The sequence below is a fragment of the Ictalurus punctatus genome, chromosome 23 (genome assembly GCF_001660625.3).
Source record: "Ictalurus punctatus breed USDA103 chromosome 23, Coco_2.0, whole genome shotgun sequence".
NCBI classification, from domain to species: domain Eukaryota; kingdom Metazoa; phylum Chordata; class Actinopteri; order Siluriformes; family Ictaluridae; genus Ictalurus; species Ictalurus punctatus.
Genome location: NC_030438.2, coordinates 14773118 through 14792156, shown reverse-complemented (window position 1 = coordinate 14792156; position 19039 = coordinate 14773118). Strand labels below are relative to the sequence as shown.

The 19039-nt window shown below is 36.8% G+C and overlaps 2 protein-coding genes across 2 annotated transcripts; one reads left to right on the top strand and one right to left on the bottom strand.

Annotated features, from left to right (window-relative positions):
* Window positions 1-20: 20 nt before the first annotated feature.
* On the bottom strand, window positions 21-3403 carry zmp:0000000951 (uncharacterized). The gene is made up of 2 exons (XM_017453902.3): window positions 2354-3403; window positions 21-2230 (listed from the first exon to the last, which is right to left on the bottom strand). Exons 1-2 carry the CDS (start codon window positions 3247-3249, stop codon window positions 1465-1467), a joined length of 1662 nt encoding a protein of 553 aa, XP_017309391.1. The 5' UTR covers window positions 3250-3403; the 3' UTR covers window positions 21-1464.
* Window positions 3404-6768: 3365 nt separating this feature from the next.
* upk1a (uroplakin 1a) lies at window positions 6769-16490 on the top strand. The gene is made up of 7 exons (XM_017453904.2): window positions 6769-6920; window positions 7827-8027; window positions 8129-8203; window positions 9108-9215; window positions 12546-12722; window positions 12854-12937; window positions 15997-16490. Exons 1-7 carry the CDS (start codon window positions 6858-6860, stop codon window positions 16042-16044), a joined length of 756 nt encoding a protein of 251 aa, XP_017309393.1. The 5' UTR covers window positions 6769-6857; the 3' UTR covers window positions 16045-16490.
* Window positions 16491-19039: the final 2549 nt, after the last annotated feature.

Genomic DNA, 19039 nt, shown 5'->3' with positions numbered 1-19039 from the left:
TGCAATGTAAAGAGCAAAGCTAAAAGTGTTCTTGATTAGGAAAGCAAGACTCCAATAACAAGAGCTTTAATCATTGTTTAAAAAGACAGGGCTTCAGAGGAAAAAGATGTGGCTTCTGTTGTTTAGTTTTACCACAAAGTAGTTCCAGGTAAAGGCAGATTAAATAATAGAGATGTATAAATAAGGATTAGGACACATGGGGTGGAGTGGTTCAGAGTTACCATTCCTAAATGGATTATTTTCCAATAACAGAAAGAAGTGTTGTATTCCACTTATCCCACAGCAATTTGCCAACACTAACAATCTATTGATTAAAGAATTAAAGACATATAATTTTTAATAAGTTATTGTTGCATTTAATGTTGTAGAACATCTGCGAAACAAGTTAGTTCTTGTTATCCATTAAGTTATAAGCAGCTATAACCAGTCGTTCCCACACCAGCCTTTTTTCTTTTTTCTTTAAGTTAATAAGACTAAAAGAAAACGCCTGTCATGTTACCGAGAAGCCACAGTGCCCACTGTAATGAACACTTTCCCATGTCTGAAAACGTACAGCTTTACCTTAAACTATTACAAAGTGCTGACACTCGAGATTCCTTCAAAAAAAGTTAAATAATCTCCTCACAGAATACTTTACATAAATAACTACACACGTTTTACAAATTTACAAATGAATTGTATGTGGAGTGTCAGCCATAAAAGTCTCTGAGTTAGGTGTTACTATAGAAATGACCTGTGATTTGAATGACAGCCAACCCTACCATTGCCAACAAGAAAATCCTAGCAGGAGACAAAAAAAATAAAATAAAAATAAAAGAAGCAGAATCTTACCCTAGCATATCGATGGATATGATGGCTCACTCCATAAATGATGAAATGTGAATTGGTTAAGCTGATATTTAACTGCAATCTGCAGAAATGTTTGGATTTACAGTCAAACAGCTGAGTGTAACGTGCTTCCTCGAAGACACGAAGTCCACCCAATCACTTCTTTTCAAACTGCTGCTCATGCTGTGAGAGGAAATTGCTTTCTGCCCTTTGCCCTCTTCTGGACACATGTGCTCACAGACACCCACGATCCTAGCCACGGATGGATGCACCATCATTGTGGATTCAAACTCACGATCTCCTGATGATAATGGAAAATACTTTTTTGTTGAACCCAGCCAGATTCAGATGTCTCTCAAATTGTCATTGCAATGCTATGGCTAAACTGTAGATGTTAAATAGGCACCTCTGAAGTTCTATTACAAATACACACACCCAGAAGATCCAGTACAAAAACACACTCCCAACATGATATGCAAATTGTTTTACTAAATAGAATTTCATTTATCATTTATCATTTATCATTTGTACAGTCCAGCAGAGACTTGTGTCAATTTAAACCGTATGAAGCACCATCAATCACTTTGCATGAAGACTACAATTTAAAGTGGTGTAAAGGTAATTCATTGCATGAAGTCAGTTTATTTTGCAAGGGTCAGCCCTCTTCCAAAACATATTCTCTTCCAATAGTTTTGCCACATAATTGGCCAGTGCGACTCTCTTATGGCTTTCTAGTTCATCATTGAGAGTCTTTCTCATTTTGGGCAAATCCAAGGTCTCTGGATGGAGTGCAGAGACCAGATAGACATTCTGTTTCAGACCTAGCTTATCCAAAATCTCCTCATTCCATCTCCTCACTTCTTCAACTGATTTCTCCTCAATCAAATCAGCCTTCGACAGCACTAGATAGCAAGCTTTTCCCTGTGACGAAAGGTGCTTCAACAGCTGGATGTACTGCAGATTGAGCCTCAGGGGTGATACCAGGATAAAGACATCACAGGGAGGTATTGGAGGTATTGGAGGAACTTGGTGCAATGTGGAGGCAGAAAATTCAGCCTTAAAATCTTTCACATGTCCCAAGCCTGGGAGGTCCCACAGAAGAACATTGTGGTATTCTGAGTACAGATATGTCACAGGCTTCTTTGTGGTTTCAAAGACCCCAGTAGGGGAAGCTCCCTTGTCCTCATTCTTCAGGCCCAGGAGGGAGTTGAACAGGCTGGAGCTGCCACAACCCGTTTCCCCTAGTAGACCCACATCCAGTCGGAAGTACTCCAAGGCATTGAAAATGGAGAGCAGTTTGGACGGGTGGTCAGTGAGATCCTGGGGTTGAAAGACCACAGAAATTCTGCCTAGGTCTTCCTGGCTTATCTTGCTGTTTTTAAAAGCAGAGCTTGCAAGGGGTCTGTGGAGTAAATGTATTGGCAATGCATACATAAATTTAGAGATGTGGGACACAGACATTCAGTGATATTCCAGAAAAATGACTTAACTAAAGTCATTTTAAGTTCACAGATTGACTACTTACCCTGTACCATTACTCTCTGTTTTGAAGCCTCTAAGTTCACTTGTGAGATCCACCAAAAACTGACTGAAAGCCTTCTTGCGCAATTCAGGTATAGCTTTCACCAGAACTTCTGCAAACTTTTCAGGCTCCCAGAGCTTAATACCTTGGTGTAGAGGAAGAGGACCTTGGGAAGTCTGTTGCTGCTCTGCATTCTCTGCAGAGTCAAATTCCACCTTGTGTTTCTTCTGAAATTCCAAAGTGCGAGCTCTCATTCGTTCCCATGCACAGGTCTTACATGGTCCATCCAGCTTCTCACGGACAAGATCTATTTCTTGTTCAGTTTTAACCAGATACAAGGGCTTGTTTTTCTCAGATTGCTCCATAGTGAGCCTCACATGGTCCTCCTGGTGCAACTCTGTCGTGAGGACCACCAATACATCATAGCTGTCCTGAGCCGGACCAGAACTTCCTTGTACTGTCAAAATGCGGACATTGGGGACTTGAGGGTGGAAAAGCACTAGAGCAGGGTCAGGACCATCTTCTGCAAAGTCATCTGTAAATCTCACAAGTGGTTTTCTCTCAACACAGATCTTAGCAGAAAGGTTAACGCTTGATCCATCATCTTCCTCATCTTCATCATCTTGCTCATCACTGCCTTCATCTTCATCAGTTTCCTCTTCTTCTTCTTCTTCTTCTTCATCTTCCTGTTCATCCTGTTCATCTGTCAATCCACAGATAACAGAAGCGAGCCTTGCGTTTGCTGACTTAGTCCCTCCAGTGACAGCTATATCTAACAGGTAATGTTCATAAAGTTCCAGCGCTGTCACAAGCCGGTTCTTAAATCCATTTGACTGCCAAGAAAATCTCCATGGAGCCAGCACAGATTTGATCTGATCTTCTGGAAGTTTCCTTTCCATTCTCCTGAAAAACTCTGTCAAAAAAAACCCTCTATCGATATTGCGTTTACCAAAACAGAAAAATGCTGTCTAGAGTTTTATGCACTCACTGAAGGAGCTAAAATGTATCCCACCTTCACGAAGGAGCAACAAAATTTGTCTGTATCATAATGCAGTTGAGTCAAAGTGCGACACAGGATACCGCACTTAGTCAATATGTTTTTGGCATTAATTCAATGCAAACTGTTAGCAGGGCGTTTAAAGTTTACATGGTGTGGATAATTACTCTCAGCAAACAAAAGTAAGACAAGGAACAGTTTTGTGACACGATACCCGAACAACTCTTTTCGATCTTAAACTCTGCTGGCGGTTCTTACTTTTTCACTGCCTTATGTGAGAATAACATTAGAAAGTGTAGTATACAGAGTAAGGCAAAAAGTATGTTTGTTTTTAGCCATTCTATTTTATTTACTTATCCTGCAATGAACTGGTATCCCATTCTGGGTGTGTTCTCATTGTTCTTGGGATAAGCTCTGGATCCACCGCGACCCTGACTTGGAATAAGTAACTAATGAAAATATAGAATGAATGAATGAATGGAATAATCTCAAATAAAAAATCTTAGATGTCTTTCATTTGAGTGACTCTATAACTATATTAGTTTGTTGGTTGTCTTTTCATATCCTTAGCCCATTCTTAGGATGTTCTTTCTGAAATGTGTGGCAATCTGCCTATAAGTGCTTTTTGGTGATCCAGGTCCAGGAACATATGAATAGTGTAGATAATCTAAACATCTGTACTGGATAAGTTAAAATGTTCATAAAGACCTTGGTATAGTTTGAAAGTTGGGTAAATTTTCATTTGAAAAATATTGCAAAAAAAAATAAAAAATGTTAGAAGGTACTTATCCTTGCCATATTTTGTACAGCTTTTATATTCTAATAATTCCATAGAAAGTGTTTTTTTTTTTTATTTTTTTATTTTGGGTTTCCTAAGTGATATTACAACAAAACTACAATGTAAGGACCAGAATGTTTTGTTCATTTTAAGTGATGTCAGAAGGACTGTGTCGCTAACTCTGTGTCAGTCTATGGCCAAATACCTGTTGAATTGTACACAGAAAACTGCATAGCAAACACAAACCAGTTCTGCAGTCCAGCAGAAACCCTCTCAACTTACCACATAGTAAAAACACAGACCCGTATGACTGACACCACCTGCTAAAAAAAAAAAATGAAGAATATAGAAGTAAAGACTGAGCTCTCCAGCAGATGTCAGAATTGCAGTGCTGTGGAATCTCATGTAATTAGTTTTGGGCTTTTATTATTTTCTTTTCTTAATTGGACATGTAAAGTGGAAATAGTTGTTTTATGTGTTTTATCCAAGAAATCTCCAACTGAATGAAAAATGTTAGCGTTGCCAAGCTATTTTCCATGTTGATATGGCATTTCAATATTGCTTGATTGACAGTGAATCAATTCTGTTCAGGTTTGTATCAATATGAAAAGAAGTGACAGTAGTACATTGCTTATTTATGTACATTTCTACTCATTACTCTACTATATCTATCATCATTCTATCATATTAAACATACTGTATAGCAAAGATTCCCTGTCAAAACAAGGCTTCATTCATACATTTTTTTCTAGCAGGGTTGACTACTAATGGTGATGGTCACTTGACCAGACTTCCCAATAAGACAAACAACTTCAATTGATTCAAAACACAGCCACCAGAGTTCTCACTAGAAAAAGTAATGCATCTTCTCAATTCTTAAATCCCTACATTGACTTACAGTGTGATACAGAATTGACTTAAGAGTATTCTTACCTATCTATAAAACGCTACACAGATTAGAAACATACGTGTTGGATAAGCATAAGCAATATGAGCCTAACAGGATTCTCGGGTCATCAGAACTATTCATTTAGGTAAATACTAAGCACAAAGAGCTCTTAGATGGAACCAGCTGTTGTAGAGTCTCAGAGGTACCCCAACATTAGATATTTTTAACTGAAAACTTCCATTTTTTTTTTTACTTTTTGCTTTCTTTTTTCTTCTTTTGTAAAGCACCTTGAATTGCCTTGTGCTATGTAAATAAATTTGCCTCGCCTTGCCTTACAATACCTAATAGCTATTAAAGTAGTAAAAGCTAATCCTGTAGTATTTCACTGCCCAATACACTATAGGTCTAAAAAATAAATTAAAAAAATAGAAAAGTTATCTAAATGTGAGAAACCAATCAGATACCTCTCTATTAAACTCCATAGTGAAACTACATTAGATAAAAATATTTATCACACATCAGTAAAAAATAAATCATGTAGGTGGTTCTTTAAATTAAAACAATAAAACAAAACAAAACAAAAAACTTCCAGACAAAACTAAAAAAAAAAAATGTTTTTGAGAACCATTCTAATTTAGTCAGTATCAACAATTGATTGTTGAAAAACGACTTGATAGTGCCAAGTTGTGTCTTAATTATAAATGTTATTATCTATCATAAGTAATTTCTTATAAGGGATTAAATAAAAATTGGTGGTGAACTCAGATTTGGACACAAATTATAATATTTAAAACAATCCCAGTATGTTTAATCACACAAGCACTCTGTTATATAAGACACTGTTAGATTATGAATTCTAACTATAATGCCAGCAATCCACGTCACTTTACATGAAACAAAATCAGCTGGATTTTACAGCAGACTTGATCTGAGTAAATAGATGAATAAATAAGCCATTGACTGTAAATACTATTCACCAAGCTAAAAATAGGTTTCGCCTCACCCTTTTAACCAGATAATAATGCAATTTAAGACATGCCCTTTAGTTCTTTGTGTCTTCCTGACTTCGCTTTTAATTGATATGATGAATATGAATCTCCACTGACAAACCCAAAACCCAGTAAAACTCTACTGACAAAACCAAGTAAAATAGATACAGAAAGAATAATGTTTGGTAAATTTCATTTTTCATTTCAGACCGGTAGAAGATAATATAGCAGTGCTACTACTCTCACTGTAATATAATCCTAGTGCTAAACACAGAAAGTCACTTTGATGTTATGAGAATAAATGTTCAGGAGTCAGTACAGGTGGAGCAAGTTTGTTGTTGGGATGAGAAACACGCCCTTTCATGTTCAACAGTCTTATATCATTCATTGTTACTCTGTTCCCACATTATATTCCATTACTCATAAAGTTACACCTTTAAGAGGACTATTGAAAATGGAGAGAAATGATGTACATTTTTAAAATAATTATAAACGGGGTATCACTTAACAACTATAAATGGAACACCACTTGGTTTTCATAATTCGTATTCGTTCTTAAACATTACTGTTCTTAATAACTTTGTTCAAATGTATTTGTCCATGTAACATACAGGGAACAAACAGATCTTGACCTCAACCCTGATTTAGAAAAGTATTGTGATGATTTTGAGGATAGAGGCAGAACTGGTTTGCTTACTTTTTCTCCTCCTGGTTCCCGCTGAATAACTGATAGCGTAAACAGATCACGCCTCTCCCTATCCCAGGCTTCAAGTTTTCTTTAGCAGTAAGCTGTGACACACATCATTTGATTTTTTTTCTGCCACTGTAAGAAGACCTACAGAGACACTACAGCCATGGCGAATGGAGGCATCATTGCCCTGATGGTCGTTGTTGTAATATTGAATGTCGTTGCAGCGGTGAGTCTATAAAATAAAGTGATATCAGTTATGTGTATAATAATACAATACAGTGAAATACAATAGTGATGTAATTGTATAATTAATGTCCCATTGTAATTAGAAATTTTCTTCTTGGCCCTCTAGGCCGAATGATTATCTATATTTTTCAGTCTCGCTATGCTGACTGTCTTTCCTGACATAATAAATGGAAAATAATTTGAGGATTTCTTCTATTCCTTGAATTATAAGACGGAACAACCATGGTATACACTGAAATTATATGTGAGGCAGCCTGGAAATACCCATCAGAAGTTGCTATGCCTGGACAAAATCCCAAATCCCAAATTTTTAATCAGAGTGATAACTCATTTCCCATAGTAAACATATCATTCTTTCAAATTTAGTAGTAATATTTTTCCGTAAGTAAATAAGAGTATGTGATTTTCTCCCTTTTGGGAGTAGCCAGATTTAATATATTTTTAAATATAATTTTACTTTGGTAAAGATTCTGTATATGCGTATACATATAGAGAAAATGCCAAAATGTGATACATTCTGTATAACCACACTGTAAAACCGGATAGTTCATTTAACTCAAAAAATCTGAAGAAATTAATTACCTCAAAATTTTTAAGTTGATAAATCAATTTCTTTAAGCCAAATACACTTAAATATAACAAAAATTTAACTCAATTAACTCTATTTAAGTGTATTTGGCTTAAAGAAATTGATTTATCAACTTAAAAATTTTGAGGTAATTAGTTTCCTCAAATTTTCAGAGTTGAATGAACTTATCTGGTTTTACAGTGCATGAGTGCATAAATGTATGAGAATAAAAGCATGTTATCATTTAATCAATAAGATAATGCAAGTTGATCATCGTTCTGTTGTATTATTGGGTGACAATATTTCTTTTCACTCTAGGCAGCAGGACTGGCGTTATGTGCATTAGCCATTTGGGTAGCTGTAGATCCATATAAAGTGTACCCAATATCTGCTGTATCGGGGAAGGATGATATCTTTGCAGCAGCCTGGATAGCCATCTTCACTGGCTTTGCCTACTTCTGCACTGCCATCTTTGGCATCTACGCTGCTCTGAAAAGGAAGCGGTCACTCGTGCTGTTGGTATGTTTCTCTATCGCAAAAGAAATAATCATCGTTTTTTGATTAAACAGCATGTGCTTAAAAAATGTATCTAAAAAACTTTAACTTACATTACTCAACAGTACCTGATCCTCATGTTCATCATCTTCATATTCGAATGTGCATCCTGCATCACAGCGGTCACCAACAGAGACTATGTAAGTGTACAGGAGCAGACACTCACTGTAACACATCAGGTCTTACTTTATTGTCAGTCTTAATTCTGTTAAAAATGGTTGGATATGCTAATAAAAAGGAGAAAACTAAAGTATTTATCCAGAACTATGTAAATGTACAGGAGCAGACAGTCTAGTGGTCTAGTACACACTCTTTTTAGTACACACTGCCTACTTCTACACATAATTTATCTGGGTGGGAACTGGCAAAAGACCAAGATGGGAAATATTATCAGCAATATTAGTAATTACAGTAATCATGAATTGCCCAGTGTGATGGAATTCTCAAAAAAAGAAGGAAAATTGTGAAATGTCATTATAAATGTAAAGAAGAGGAATAAAATACATCAAAAATATACCATTTGACTTTCCATATTCATATTTACTCTAGGGAGCTACTGTTTTTACAACTAGCATAGCTTCATTGCTTCGCTCTTCAAGCTAGGTAGCAAGCCAAGGAGATAGCATTGTAACTAGTTAGCTTGCTATGAAATATTTTTTAGCTGTTCGTGTTAAAATTAATAATAAAACATGTCTGCACAAATAGACATATGTTTTGTAGTTTCTGTCAACTACAAATGTTTGTTGATTTAAAAAAAAAAAGAAAGAAAGAAAGAAAAAAAAAGCCCCTTTTACTAGGGGAGGCTAACTAGCATACAATAAACAGTATTTAAACACAGGATTACTGTGACATCTCATTTATTCCTTATCTTTATTCATACTTCTTTCGAAGGAAACATTAAAAAAAGGTTAATGCTAATCATTTGTGTCATGGACTTCATAAAAATACTTAACAGTTTTGCTAGCTTTCATCTTTTCATTCACTTTTAGCCACGTTAGCATTTTAGCTGAACTATCCTTTTGTCCATTTCTCTCTCCTTTGTAGCTGATTGGAAACAGTAACCTCGTGAAGAATCAGATGCTGAAGTACTACGCACAGGACAGTAACCAAGGAAGGCAGATAACCGGTACTTGGAACAAAGTGATGAATGATGTAAGTACACCCTGTTCTGGAAAATTCTCTGTTTTTAGTCTGTTGGGAGCCACAGTCCTAATCATGCTTTGGTGAATTTCACACTAAACTCACCATGGTTTGGCTTTTCACACAACTGAGCCACATTAGCTTGGATTTTCTTCAACCCAGGCTTGATACAGCATGTTTGACCCCTCCTTTTTTTAGTTATACAAACTTCAGGTTGTGTGTGAACCATTCAGGAAGCTCTCAGTGTGGAAACAATACAGTAAAAGTAGAAAATGTGCACATTTATAATAAATATACAAATTAAGTGTAATTGATTTTAGTGTTTTTGTGAGATATGCAATATTTCTCTTGTACAAAATATATACTCTAAAAGGGTAAATCTACCCAGATGAAATTCTGACTTGGTTGCCAAATGAGGAAATATTAGCAAAGTGATATATCAAGCGGAGAACAATACAATACAATACAAGCTCAGTGGTTAAAACAGTGGACGCCTGATTGGAAGGTGTGAGTTCATATCCCAGCACTATTAACCTGTCACTGCTGGGCACTTAACCTTCAACTGCTCAGATGTATAAACTGTAAGTTGCTCTTGATGAAGGCGTCTGCCAAATTACATAAATATTATGTAAGTAGGTGCTACCATACAAGATTTTTAATTGAGTTCTAGAGAAGCAACGTGCACAGAGTACAGAGTAGTGCAGAGGAGTTCATTTCCAGTTTCCTTATTACTTGACTAAATTTATCAGTAAATATTTGTAAATGTAAAATCGTAATATTAACTTGTTTACAATGTAAGAATTAGTAGCAGTAATTCAGAAGGTGTATCCTTTCTACCAGGATGCCTGCCAGAACAGCTGGCAAGGATGGGCTACCAGTTCAACCAGCTTGGACTGTGTTTTGGCAGCTGGTTAGTCAAAGCTGGATTTTTCAGCATGGTAGATATAGCCATTTTTATAGGATATATATTAGAGAAGACACTTTAAGATAAGTTTTTTTTGGCTTGCTGTTTTGAGGAAACCCTTAAAGGTTCAATGTTTAACCCTACACCAGAGGATTTCCCCATCATTGAGAGTTCTATATAGGACCACCTTAGGAAGCAAAGATCTCTTAAATGTCCAAGTACCATTTTACTAAGTATAAACTGGAAATTGATAATGGGATACTAGCCAATCATGGGTTTCTATGAGCTCATGCGTGCAGAAGTGGGATGAATAGCGCTGTCCTCTGAGTGTGTTAAGCCACCATGTGACACAGCATGCAAGGCAGTTTGAAAAGATGCAAACGACTGGCTTCATTGTCTCTTGGAGGAAGTTGGTTGGTATCTGTCATATGATAGCGGAGACCTGACTGGTGGTTAGGAATTGACTAAGACTAAATTCGGGAAAAATTCAGGGAATAAAAAAAACAACAACAACTGGATTCTGGATCCAGGATCTTGTTCGGTAATGTAACTTACAGACTCTCTTTGTTCTTTCCAGTGCATAAAAAGAGACCATAATTTCTTCCGATGTTCGATAATTCAGCGTTCATACTCATTAAACCAAATTATATTTGCATCAGCTTTGTGAAGATAACCTTCAGAAGCTTCACACTTACTGTTCCTCAGTGGTGGAATGCACTTCCAATCTCAATCCGGACCGCAGAATCTCTCACCATCTTCAAAAAACAGCTAAAGACCCACCTCTTCCATGAACACCTAACCAACTCATCATAATTAAAAAGAAAAAAAGAAAAAAAAGGCACTTACACCTCTACTCTGCACTTGGAGCACTCCGCTCCAAGGATAATTTATAAAAATAATTTTTAAAAAAGTGGGTAATCGTTCAATACTTTGAGGAGATGTTTATTTAGCATTTTTTGGAAGGAGTCTCCAGTGTCATTGCTTTGTAACAGCCAGAGGTAAAGCTGTAGTTTTTTTGTTTTCCACCACAGGAAAGTCTTCAGGGCAGAGGGTTTCGCGGTCTCTTGGTAACAAGACAAGCTGCATTTTAAAGTTTTATTAATGTCTGTTTCTTGCGGTCATAAGTGATAACAGGAAATAACTTGTTTTGCAGACATTCCACCTCATTATATGTAATCAAAATGGATTAAAAAAAGCTCTGTTCTTTAATAAACAAAACAAGCGTTAGCAAGGGCTAATTGTTGTGCTTTAAGATGAATAAAACATGACGGTGAGTGTGATGTTTTCACCGTGAAATTGATTATTTTATTATAACAGCATGTCCCAAAGTCCCACTTCTATTCCTTGTATAATTTTGACAGCCACTGAGTCAGTCAGGTATAAACTGAAGCCATTTTTAGATGTTTGTTTTTGTTATCCATCTATACCACTTATCCTACACAGGGTCACAGGGGAGCCTATCTCAGGGACTATCCCTATCCCTATCCCTAGACAGGCTACACAATCACACACACATTGACACCACATGGGGGAGTTGTCAGAGGACCATGGAGGTGGGGTTCGAACCCCCAACCCTGGAGGTGCAAGGCAAACATGCTAACCACTAAGCCACATGTCCCCTGCAAATACTTATAAAAGGAAACATGGAAAGCTTACTCTGCTAGCCATACAGATGACATCAGGATATACAGTATTTCAAATACAACACTGATTCATTGGCAGTAGATTAATGAAGTAGTCTCATGAGATCTTGAAGAAGCCTTGAGATCCATCACCCAAAACAAGTCTGTGTAGCTCATACTGTTGGTTGCGAAAGAGTCAGGCTCAGTTGTTCACTCACATGAAACTATGTTTATGTTATAAACACCGGTGGTGGAATGGCATGTCTTTAATTCAGGCATTAAAAATTCAAACCTTTTCCACAACATCAGTTTCAGCAAAATTAGTATGACCCAAATGTGTCTGTGCTATTAATGCACAGGTTGGATAAAAATAAATAAATAAATAATAAAACAATAAAATGTATTGCAACATTTTAGACAGCATGCCATAAGCTAAGTAGTTAAGGTTTTGGACTCCAAATTAATGGATCAACAACGTGTGGGATTTAAGTTTGCCCCTTTCTGCTCATCATTATTTCTCCTACATCCCAAAAACTTGCTTGAAGGTGAATTAGCTAGACTAAAGTGCCTTAGTGTGAATGTGGATATGTATGGTTCCCTGTCATGGACTTGCATACCATTCAGTTTATATATAGGCTCTGGATCTACTGTGGCCCTGAGCAGGATAAAGCAGTTACTGAACATGATTGAATGAATTAATGTAGCATCTTGCATTGTGATTCCAAAATATCTGGTATTAACTAAGTGCTAGACATTGGGTTTACTGAAGAAGTCATTTTAATGTTCTAATTCTCAATCTATTTTTCCTGTGTCTAGGCTCAATGCTGCGGGACAGACAGCCCAATGGACTGGATAGAGTACAATTCCACCTTCAAGCAGACGTATGGCAGCACATACACCTGGCCCCTCAACTGCTGCCAACGCCAGAACAGCTTTGATCCAGCTGACCCAGTTGGCTGCATGTTTGGCCAGACCAGTGCAGTATTCAGCAAGGTAGGCAGAACCAAAATTTTACAGACCAGAAAACTAGTGTCCAATGATAGCTATTTAGCCAAAGGCTATAGCAAGTCATTTTCTGATTTACACTGTATTTGAAGCGAGTTTATTTGCACCTCTTCCTGCAGGGTTGTTTCAACTACATCCAGACTGTGTTAAATCGTTATACCTGGTCCGTGAGCTGGTATGGCTTTGCTGTGCAAATGTTTGTGGTGAGTGTTAAACCTTAGATTTTTTTCTCTCCAATGAATAGTATTGAATGTCAATGTCCTGAGGATACATTTGTTTAATAGAACTGATCACTACCTGTCAGAATTATTAGGAGCTGATAAATAGTATACTCTACTGCAACACCATATAAGTAATTACCACATTATTATTTGTCCTGACTAGCTTTGAGATTAAGGTACTAAAGCATAAATGTGTGGTGGTCTGGGAAAACCTATTAGAAAACAGTGTTTTGGTTTTGAACCCAATTTTATTTTTTTTTTTGTTAAAAAAAAAATACTCTGACTGTTATGTAACAGAGGCAAAGATGGATATGATTGCAGGTGAAACAGATTAATCAAGTGCAACAAATCCAAATCGACAATGAGGTTCAAGGTCAGGCGATATGCAAACTGGTTGGCGCAGGAAAGGCAAGGAAAATAGGGATGACAGGAAAACAGGAAACAAACAGGGTTAAAACCAGATAAACAAACACTAATCAAAAGATTTAAAGAGTCCTGTGTGTGTGTGGCTGATTGAACACAGGTGTGTTCAATCAAAACCTTGGCAACTGAGGATGGGCTAGTGTGTGCGTGTTTTGGGCTGAGTAGTCCATGGTGGACATGTTTGCAGGCCGTGGTGTTTGCTGGGAATTGGAGTTTGTGAATGGCTGTGACCTGAAAAACCAAAGGAAACAAAGGAAAACCAAAGAGCTACATCATGTGACCTACAGGGCTCCGTAAGCACATTAAATATTTATGTTCATGACAACACAATCAGAAGAAGACTGAACAAGTACTGTATGGCTTTCATGGAAGGGTGGCTAGGAAAAAGACCATTCTCTCCAAAAGAATATGTCAGCACGACTTAGGATTGCAATATTACATCTGAATAAAGCACAGAAGTTCTGGAACAATATCCGTTGGAATGATGAGACAAAGGTAGAGTTTGGTCATCATGCACAGTGCCATGTTTTGTGAAAACCAAACACATCACCACAGACACCTCATACCAGCTCTGAAGCATGGTGGTGGAGGGGTGAATATTTGGCCTTGTTTTGCAGTCATAGGAAACTTGACGTCATTAAGACTACGATGAACTCCAGTTTATATCAGAATATAGCATGTGAGGACATCTGTCCAGCAGCTTAAGCTTGGCTGAAATTGAGACATGCAACAGGAAAATGATCCCAAGCACACCAGCAAATTAACATCTGAATTGTTAAAGGAGATAAAAGTCAAGGCGTTGACCAAGTCCAGACCTCAACCAAATTGAGATGGTGTGGTGGGATCTTAAGAGAGCTGTGCATAAATAAATACCCTCAATCATCAATGAACCGAAGCAGTGTTGTAAAGATGAGTGGGCCAAAATTTCTCCTAATGATTTGAGACTGTTAAACTCTTACAGAAAACATTTGCTTTACAAGTTTTAGTTGCTTAAGGTGGCTGTATATGTTACTGTATCATCAGGTGAACTTATTGTTTCCCCATCTAGTTTCTGAATGTTGTTTTACTTTCGGAAAAATGACTAATTATTGAACTCTGTTGTGGTTTTTTGTTGTTGTCGTCATCTGAGGTTATTTGTTGCTGAGGACCACAAACAGCTCTGGAAAAAATTAAGAGACCACTGTAAATTTTTCTTATTCAGCATGTCTACATCTATGACAGACATTCCATTCCAATGTCTCTTGAATTCAAACACTTGCAAACTTCATTCTACTGAATGAAGTAGTGATTAGGCGATCAACTGAACCAAATCTTATTTAACGGGGAAGAGTATAAAAGTCATCACTAGCCTCTTGCTATAGGACCAGCTGGATGGCAAAAACAGTGCTAGTAGTATGTCAAAAGTAATTGGAATAAAAACCATGCCAAAAGAAGTGAAAAGGAAAGTTTTGAGTGAGGAAAAGAAGGGTTCAATTCTGGCTTTACTGGCAGAGGGATACAGTGAGCGTCGCGTTGCTTCCATCCTTAAAATTTCAAAGACGGCGGTTCATAAGAACAAGGTCAAGCAGCAGACATTGGGGACAACAAAGCTACAGACTGGCAGAGAGCGAAAACAATTCTCCACTGACCGTGATGATCGCCAACTCAAGGCTGGAATCGGGCAGATTTGTCTTTGTGAAGGACACATGAAGGTTGTCACGTACCAGGTTGTTCTGGAAGAAAACTTACCTTCATCTGCTCTGATAATGTTCCCCAACTCTGAGGATTGGTTTTTACAGCAGGATAATGCTCCATACTAGACAGCCAAGTCAATCAAGGTGTGGATGGAAGACCACCAGATCAAGACCCTGTCATAGCCAGCCCAATCTCCAGACCTGAACCCCACTGAAAACCTCTGGAATGTGATCAAGAGGAAGATGGATGGTCACAAGCCATCAAACAAAGCCGAGCTGCTTTAATTTTTGTGCCAGGAGTGGCATAAAGTCACCCAACGTCAATGTGAAAGACTGGTGGCGAGCATGCCAAGACGCATGAAAGCTGTGAAAATCAGGGTTATTCCACCAAATATCGATCTCTGAACTCTTCTTAAGTTAAAACATTAGTATTGTGTTTAAAAATGAATATGAACTTATTTTCTTTGCATTATTCAAGGTCTGACAACACTGAATTTTTTTTTTGTTTTGTTTTATTTTGACCAGTTGTCATTTAGAGCATTTATTTGCAGAAAATGACAACATTTTTATTTGGAATTTGGGAGAAATGTTGTCAGTAGTTAGAATAGAATAAAACAAAAATTTTCATTTTACCCAAACTCATCCCTATAAATAGTAAAACCAAAGAAACTGATAATTTTGCAGTGGTCTCTTCATTTTTTCCAGCGCTGTATATGGTGGTATAGATAAAAAAATAAATAAATAAATTCTATCTGAAGTGTTTTTCCAGGCCTCCACACATGCCTTTCTCATGGTTTTTAGTACGATATTCTAATTGACTCATGATTTCAGGACTTTACTCATGTTTTCCCCTTTAGGACTTACATACATACAGATACATACACACATTTGAAAAAGTTGCAAGATGATGTTTGCTAATGTATTGTTTCTGTCTCTACCATTCAGTTTTTCCTCCTGCTGATCACCATTGTGTACTTCCTCCTCCTGGAATAACAACATTAAGCAGATTTTTCAACCAAAAATGTTAATATGACTTTCAAATGAAATTTATCAGTGTAATAAGTACCTGCTAGATTTTGTTCATTTATTACATTCTTGGCTTTGAACAATGCCACATATGAACTTGCCATTTCTGCCTCCTGCTGCCAAGATCTTCCTTCGAGGCAAACATCGCTACTGATTGCACAACATTTACAGTTTTTTTGTGTGTGTGTTTGTAGTGGGTTTTGTGTTTGGCATGATAGTGGCTTTGTTCCTTTTGAACTATCATGGGCTTTTATTATAGATTTCATTACATTCTTTAAAAGCAGTCAATTTCAGGGTTTTTCCTCTTATGACAAATTGCAGATTTACAGAAAAATATATTTATGTTATGTTTTAATCAGTTACGTGTGCATATGTGACTGTTTGTAACTGTGTTAATAAACAATGAAGTACCAGTTTGCCTTTATTTATTCCATATTTGAATCTAACCACTATGTAACACGACTTTCACCATAGTGACGGTTACACCCAGGAAACTACAGCACAAACCGATACCTGATTCCACACAGGAGTTGAATTCTAAAAGGCGTCTAATCTTAGTCATGTCTGTGTGTATCTGGGAGTGGATCCTGTGACAGAGAGGCTGACTAGTTTTACAGGATATTCCTCTAAGAGAGATATAGAGAGGAATTCCTCTCTCATGCTCATGTTATAGCTGAAAACAAAATAAATCTTATTATAGCAGATTATTATTATTATAACTCCAAAGGAATAGCACAGAGTTTAATACTGACTCAATAATCAGTGAGAACAGCTTGGTTTTCATTATATACAGATACATACAATGGATATAAATAGTCTACACACCCCTGTTAAAATGGCAGGTTTTGTGAAGTAAAAGACACCAAGATAGATCATGTCAGATTGTTTCTGACCTTTAATGTGAAATTACAGTGTATGAAAAAAACACGTGAAAAACAAAAAAACAAAAAACATTTTTTTTTGGGGGGGGGGGGGGGGATGGGTCACAATAACCTGGTTGCTTAAGTGTGCACATCATTTTATAATGGGGAAGTGGCTGTTCAGAATGAACCAGAATGATCACATGTTCAAAAGTAATTATTGTAGAGCTGTCAATGAAATCATTCTGATTAACCCCAAATAAAGATCAGCTGTTTCTGTTGGATTTTCTTCACATTTTCTTGGTTTCATCGGACTGCTGAAGCCTTGGTCTGCAAAGAGTTTACAAAGCACGCATGGTGTCTCACTTGTTGAATGGTATCAATCAGGAGAGGTGTATAAATGAATCTCCAAAACATCAGATGTACCATGAAACACCATAAAGGCCATCATCAACAAACAGACAAAATGGAGCACCACAGTGACATCACCAAGAACAGGACGTCCCTCCAAAATTTATAAAAGGAAAAGACGAAAGCTTACCAGGGAGGCTGCCAGGAGACCTGCAACAACATTAAAGAAGCTGCAGGAAAATCTGATCTGTACTGATTACTCAGTGCATCTGACAGTGTCTCATATTCCTCACATGTCTGCACTATGGGGTATGGTGGCTAGACGCAAGTCCTTTCACACACACACACAAAAAAAAACAAACATCCAAGCTCAACTAAATCATGCCCTAAACCATGTGGCAAAATGTATTATGGTCTGATGAGACCCATTCCAAAAGCTATAATAATTCCAAAAAGTATGTTTGGTGCAAAAAAACAATCACCAAAGGTCACCATATGCATGGTGAAGCATGGTGGTGGCAGCATCACGCTTTAGAGCTGCTTTTCTTCAGCCAGAACTAGGGCTTTCTTCAAGGTGAAGGGAATCATGAACAGCTACAAACACCATTCAATTTTAGTGCAAAACCCTCAGGAGTCTGCTAGGAAGCTGAAGATAAAAAGGAATTTCACCGTTCAGCAGACGATGACCCAAAGCATACATCCAAATCAACAAAGGAATGGCTTAACTAAAAGAAAATCAATGTTTTTGAACAACCTAGCCAGAGCCCAGCCCTGAATCCAAATAAAAATCTGTGGGGCGATGCGTAAAACGGGCTGTGCACAGGAGATGTGTTACAATTAAATAATGTATTAAACCATGTAGTGTGATGCCCTAAACTTGATTATTAATAAGTGTTAATAATGTTAATAGTGTTATTCTGATTATATCACAGCAATTTGTCAATAATTACATTTCTTTTAATTATTAAGGACCAACATGTCATACTTTTAACCATTTAAAAGGTTATCTCTCTCTCTCTCTCTCTCTCTCTCTCTCTCTCTCACATACATACATATACATATTATATATATATATATATATATATATATATATATATATATATATATATATATATATATATATATATATATATATAATTAAAGAGATAAAAGGTATGGTTATATTTATTTATATATATATATATATATATATATATATATATATATATATATATATATATATATATATATATATATATATATATATAACCATACCTTTTATCACTTTAGTTCTAGCAATTATAAACGGTCGTTCCCTCACAAGCCTCCCCCCCTCCATGGTTACGTTAATAAGAAAGAAAAACATCTTGACACACTACATAGGAAGTCCTCTACCTGAAGACTTCGGTGTGGTGGGAAAAACTTACTGTTACAAAGTGTCAAAACTGGAGACCATAATACCGTTCCATAAATATTAAATAAACTCCTCACAGAAAAATTATATTAAATAAATCTCCTTACAGAAAGCATCACCATATCAAAAAAGATGTTTGTTATAAAATCACTGTTATTATCAATCCCTGTGAGCTGTTGCTAGAGAAACAATAACGCATTACAACAGGTGCATGAACATAAACGTGTTTTGTCTTGCAGCTGGCCTTACTATTAGAGCTGCTGTTACAGAAAATTAATCAATCAATGGCTTCTGACCAATCAGATTAGAGAATTCAACAGAACCTTTGTTGTATAAAATATCAAACAAACACTATACA

Bases quoted from the DNA above. Each gene is read 5' to 3' on its own strand.
- zmp:0000000951 (XM_017453902.3), bottom strand. From the start codon at position 3,249: ATGGAAAGGAAACTTCCAGAAGATCAGATCAAATCTGTGCTGGCTCCA. The intron at 2,231-2,353 runs GTAAGTAGTCAA...TTTACTCCACAG, and splicing joins ACAGAGAGTAATGGTACAGG to ACCCCTTGCAAGCTCTGCTT.
- upk1a (XM_017453904.2), top strand. From the start codon at position 6,858: ATGGCGAATGGAGGCATCATTGCCCTGATGGTCGTTGTTGTAATATTG. The intron at 8,028-8,128 runs GTATGTTTCTCT...ATTACTCAACAG, and splicing joins AGCGGTCACTCGTGCTGTTG to TACCTGATCCTCATGTTCAT. The intron at 9,216-12,545 runs GTAAGTACACCC...TCCTGTGTCTAG, and splicing joins GGAACAAAGTGATGAATGAT to GCTCAATGCTGCGGGACAGA.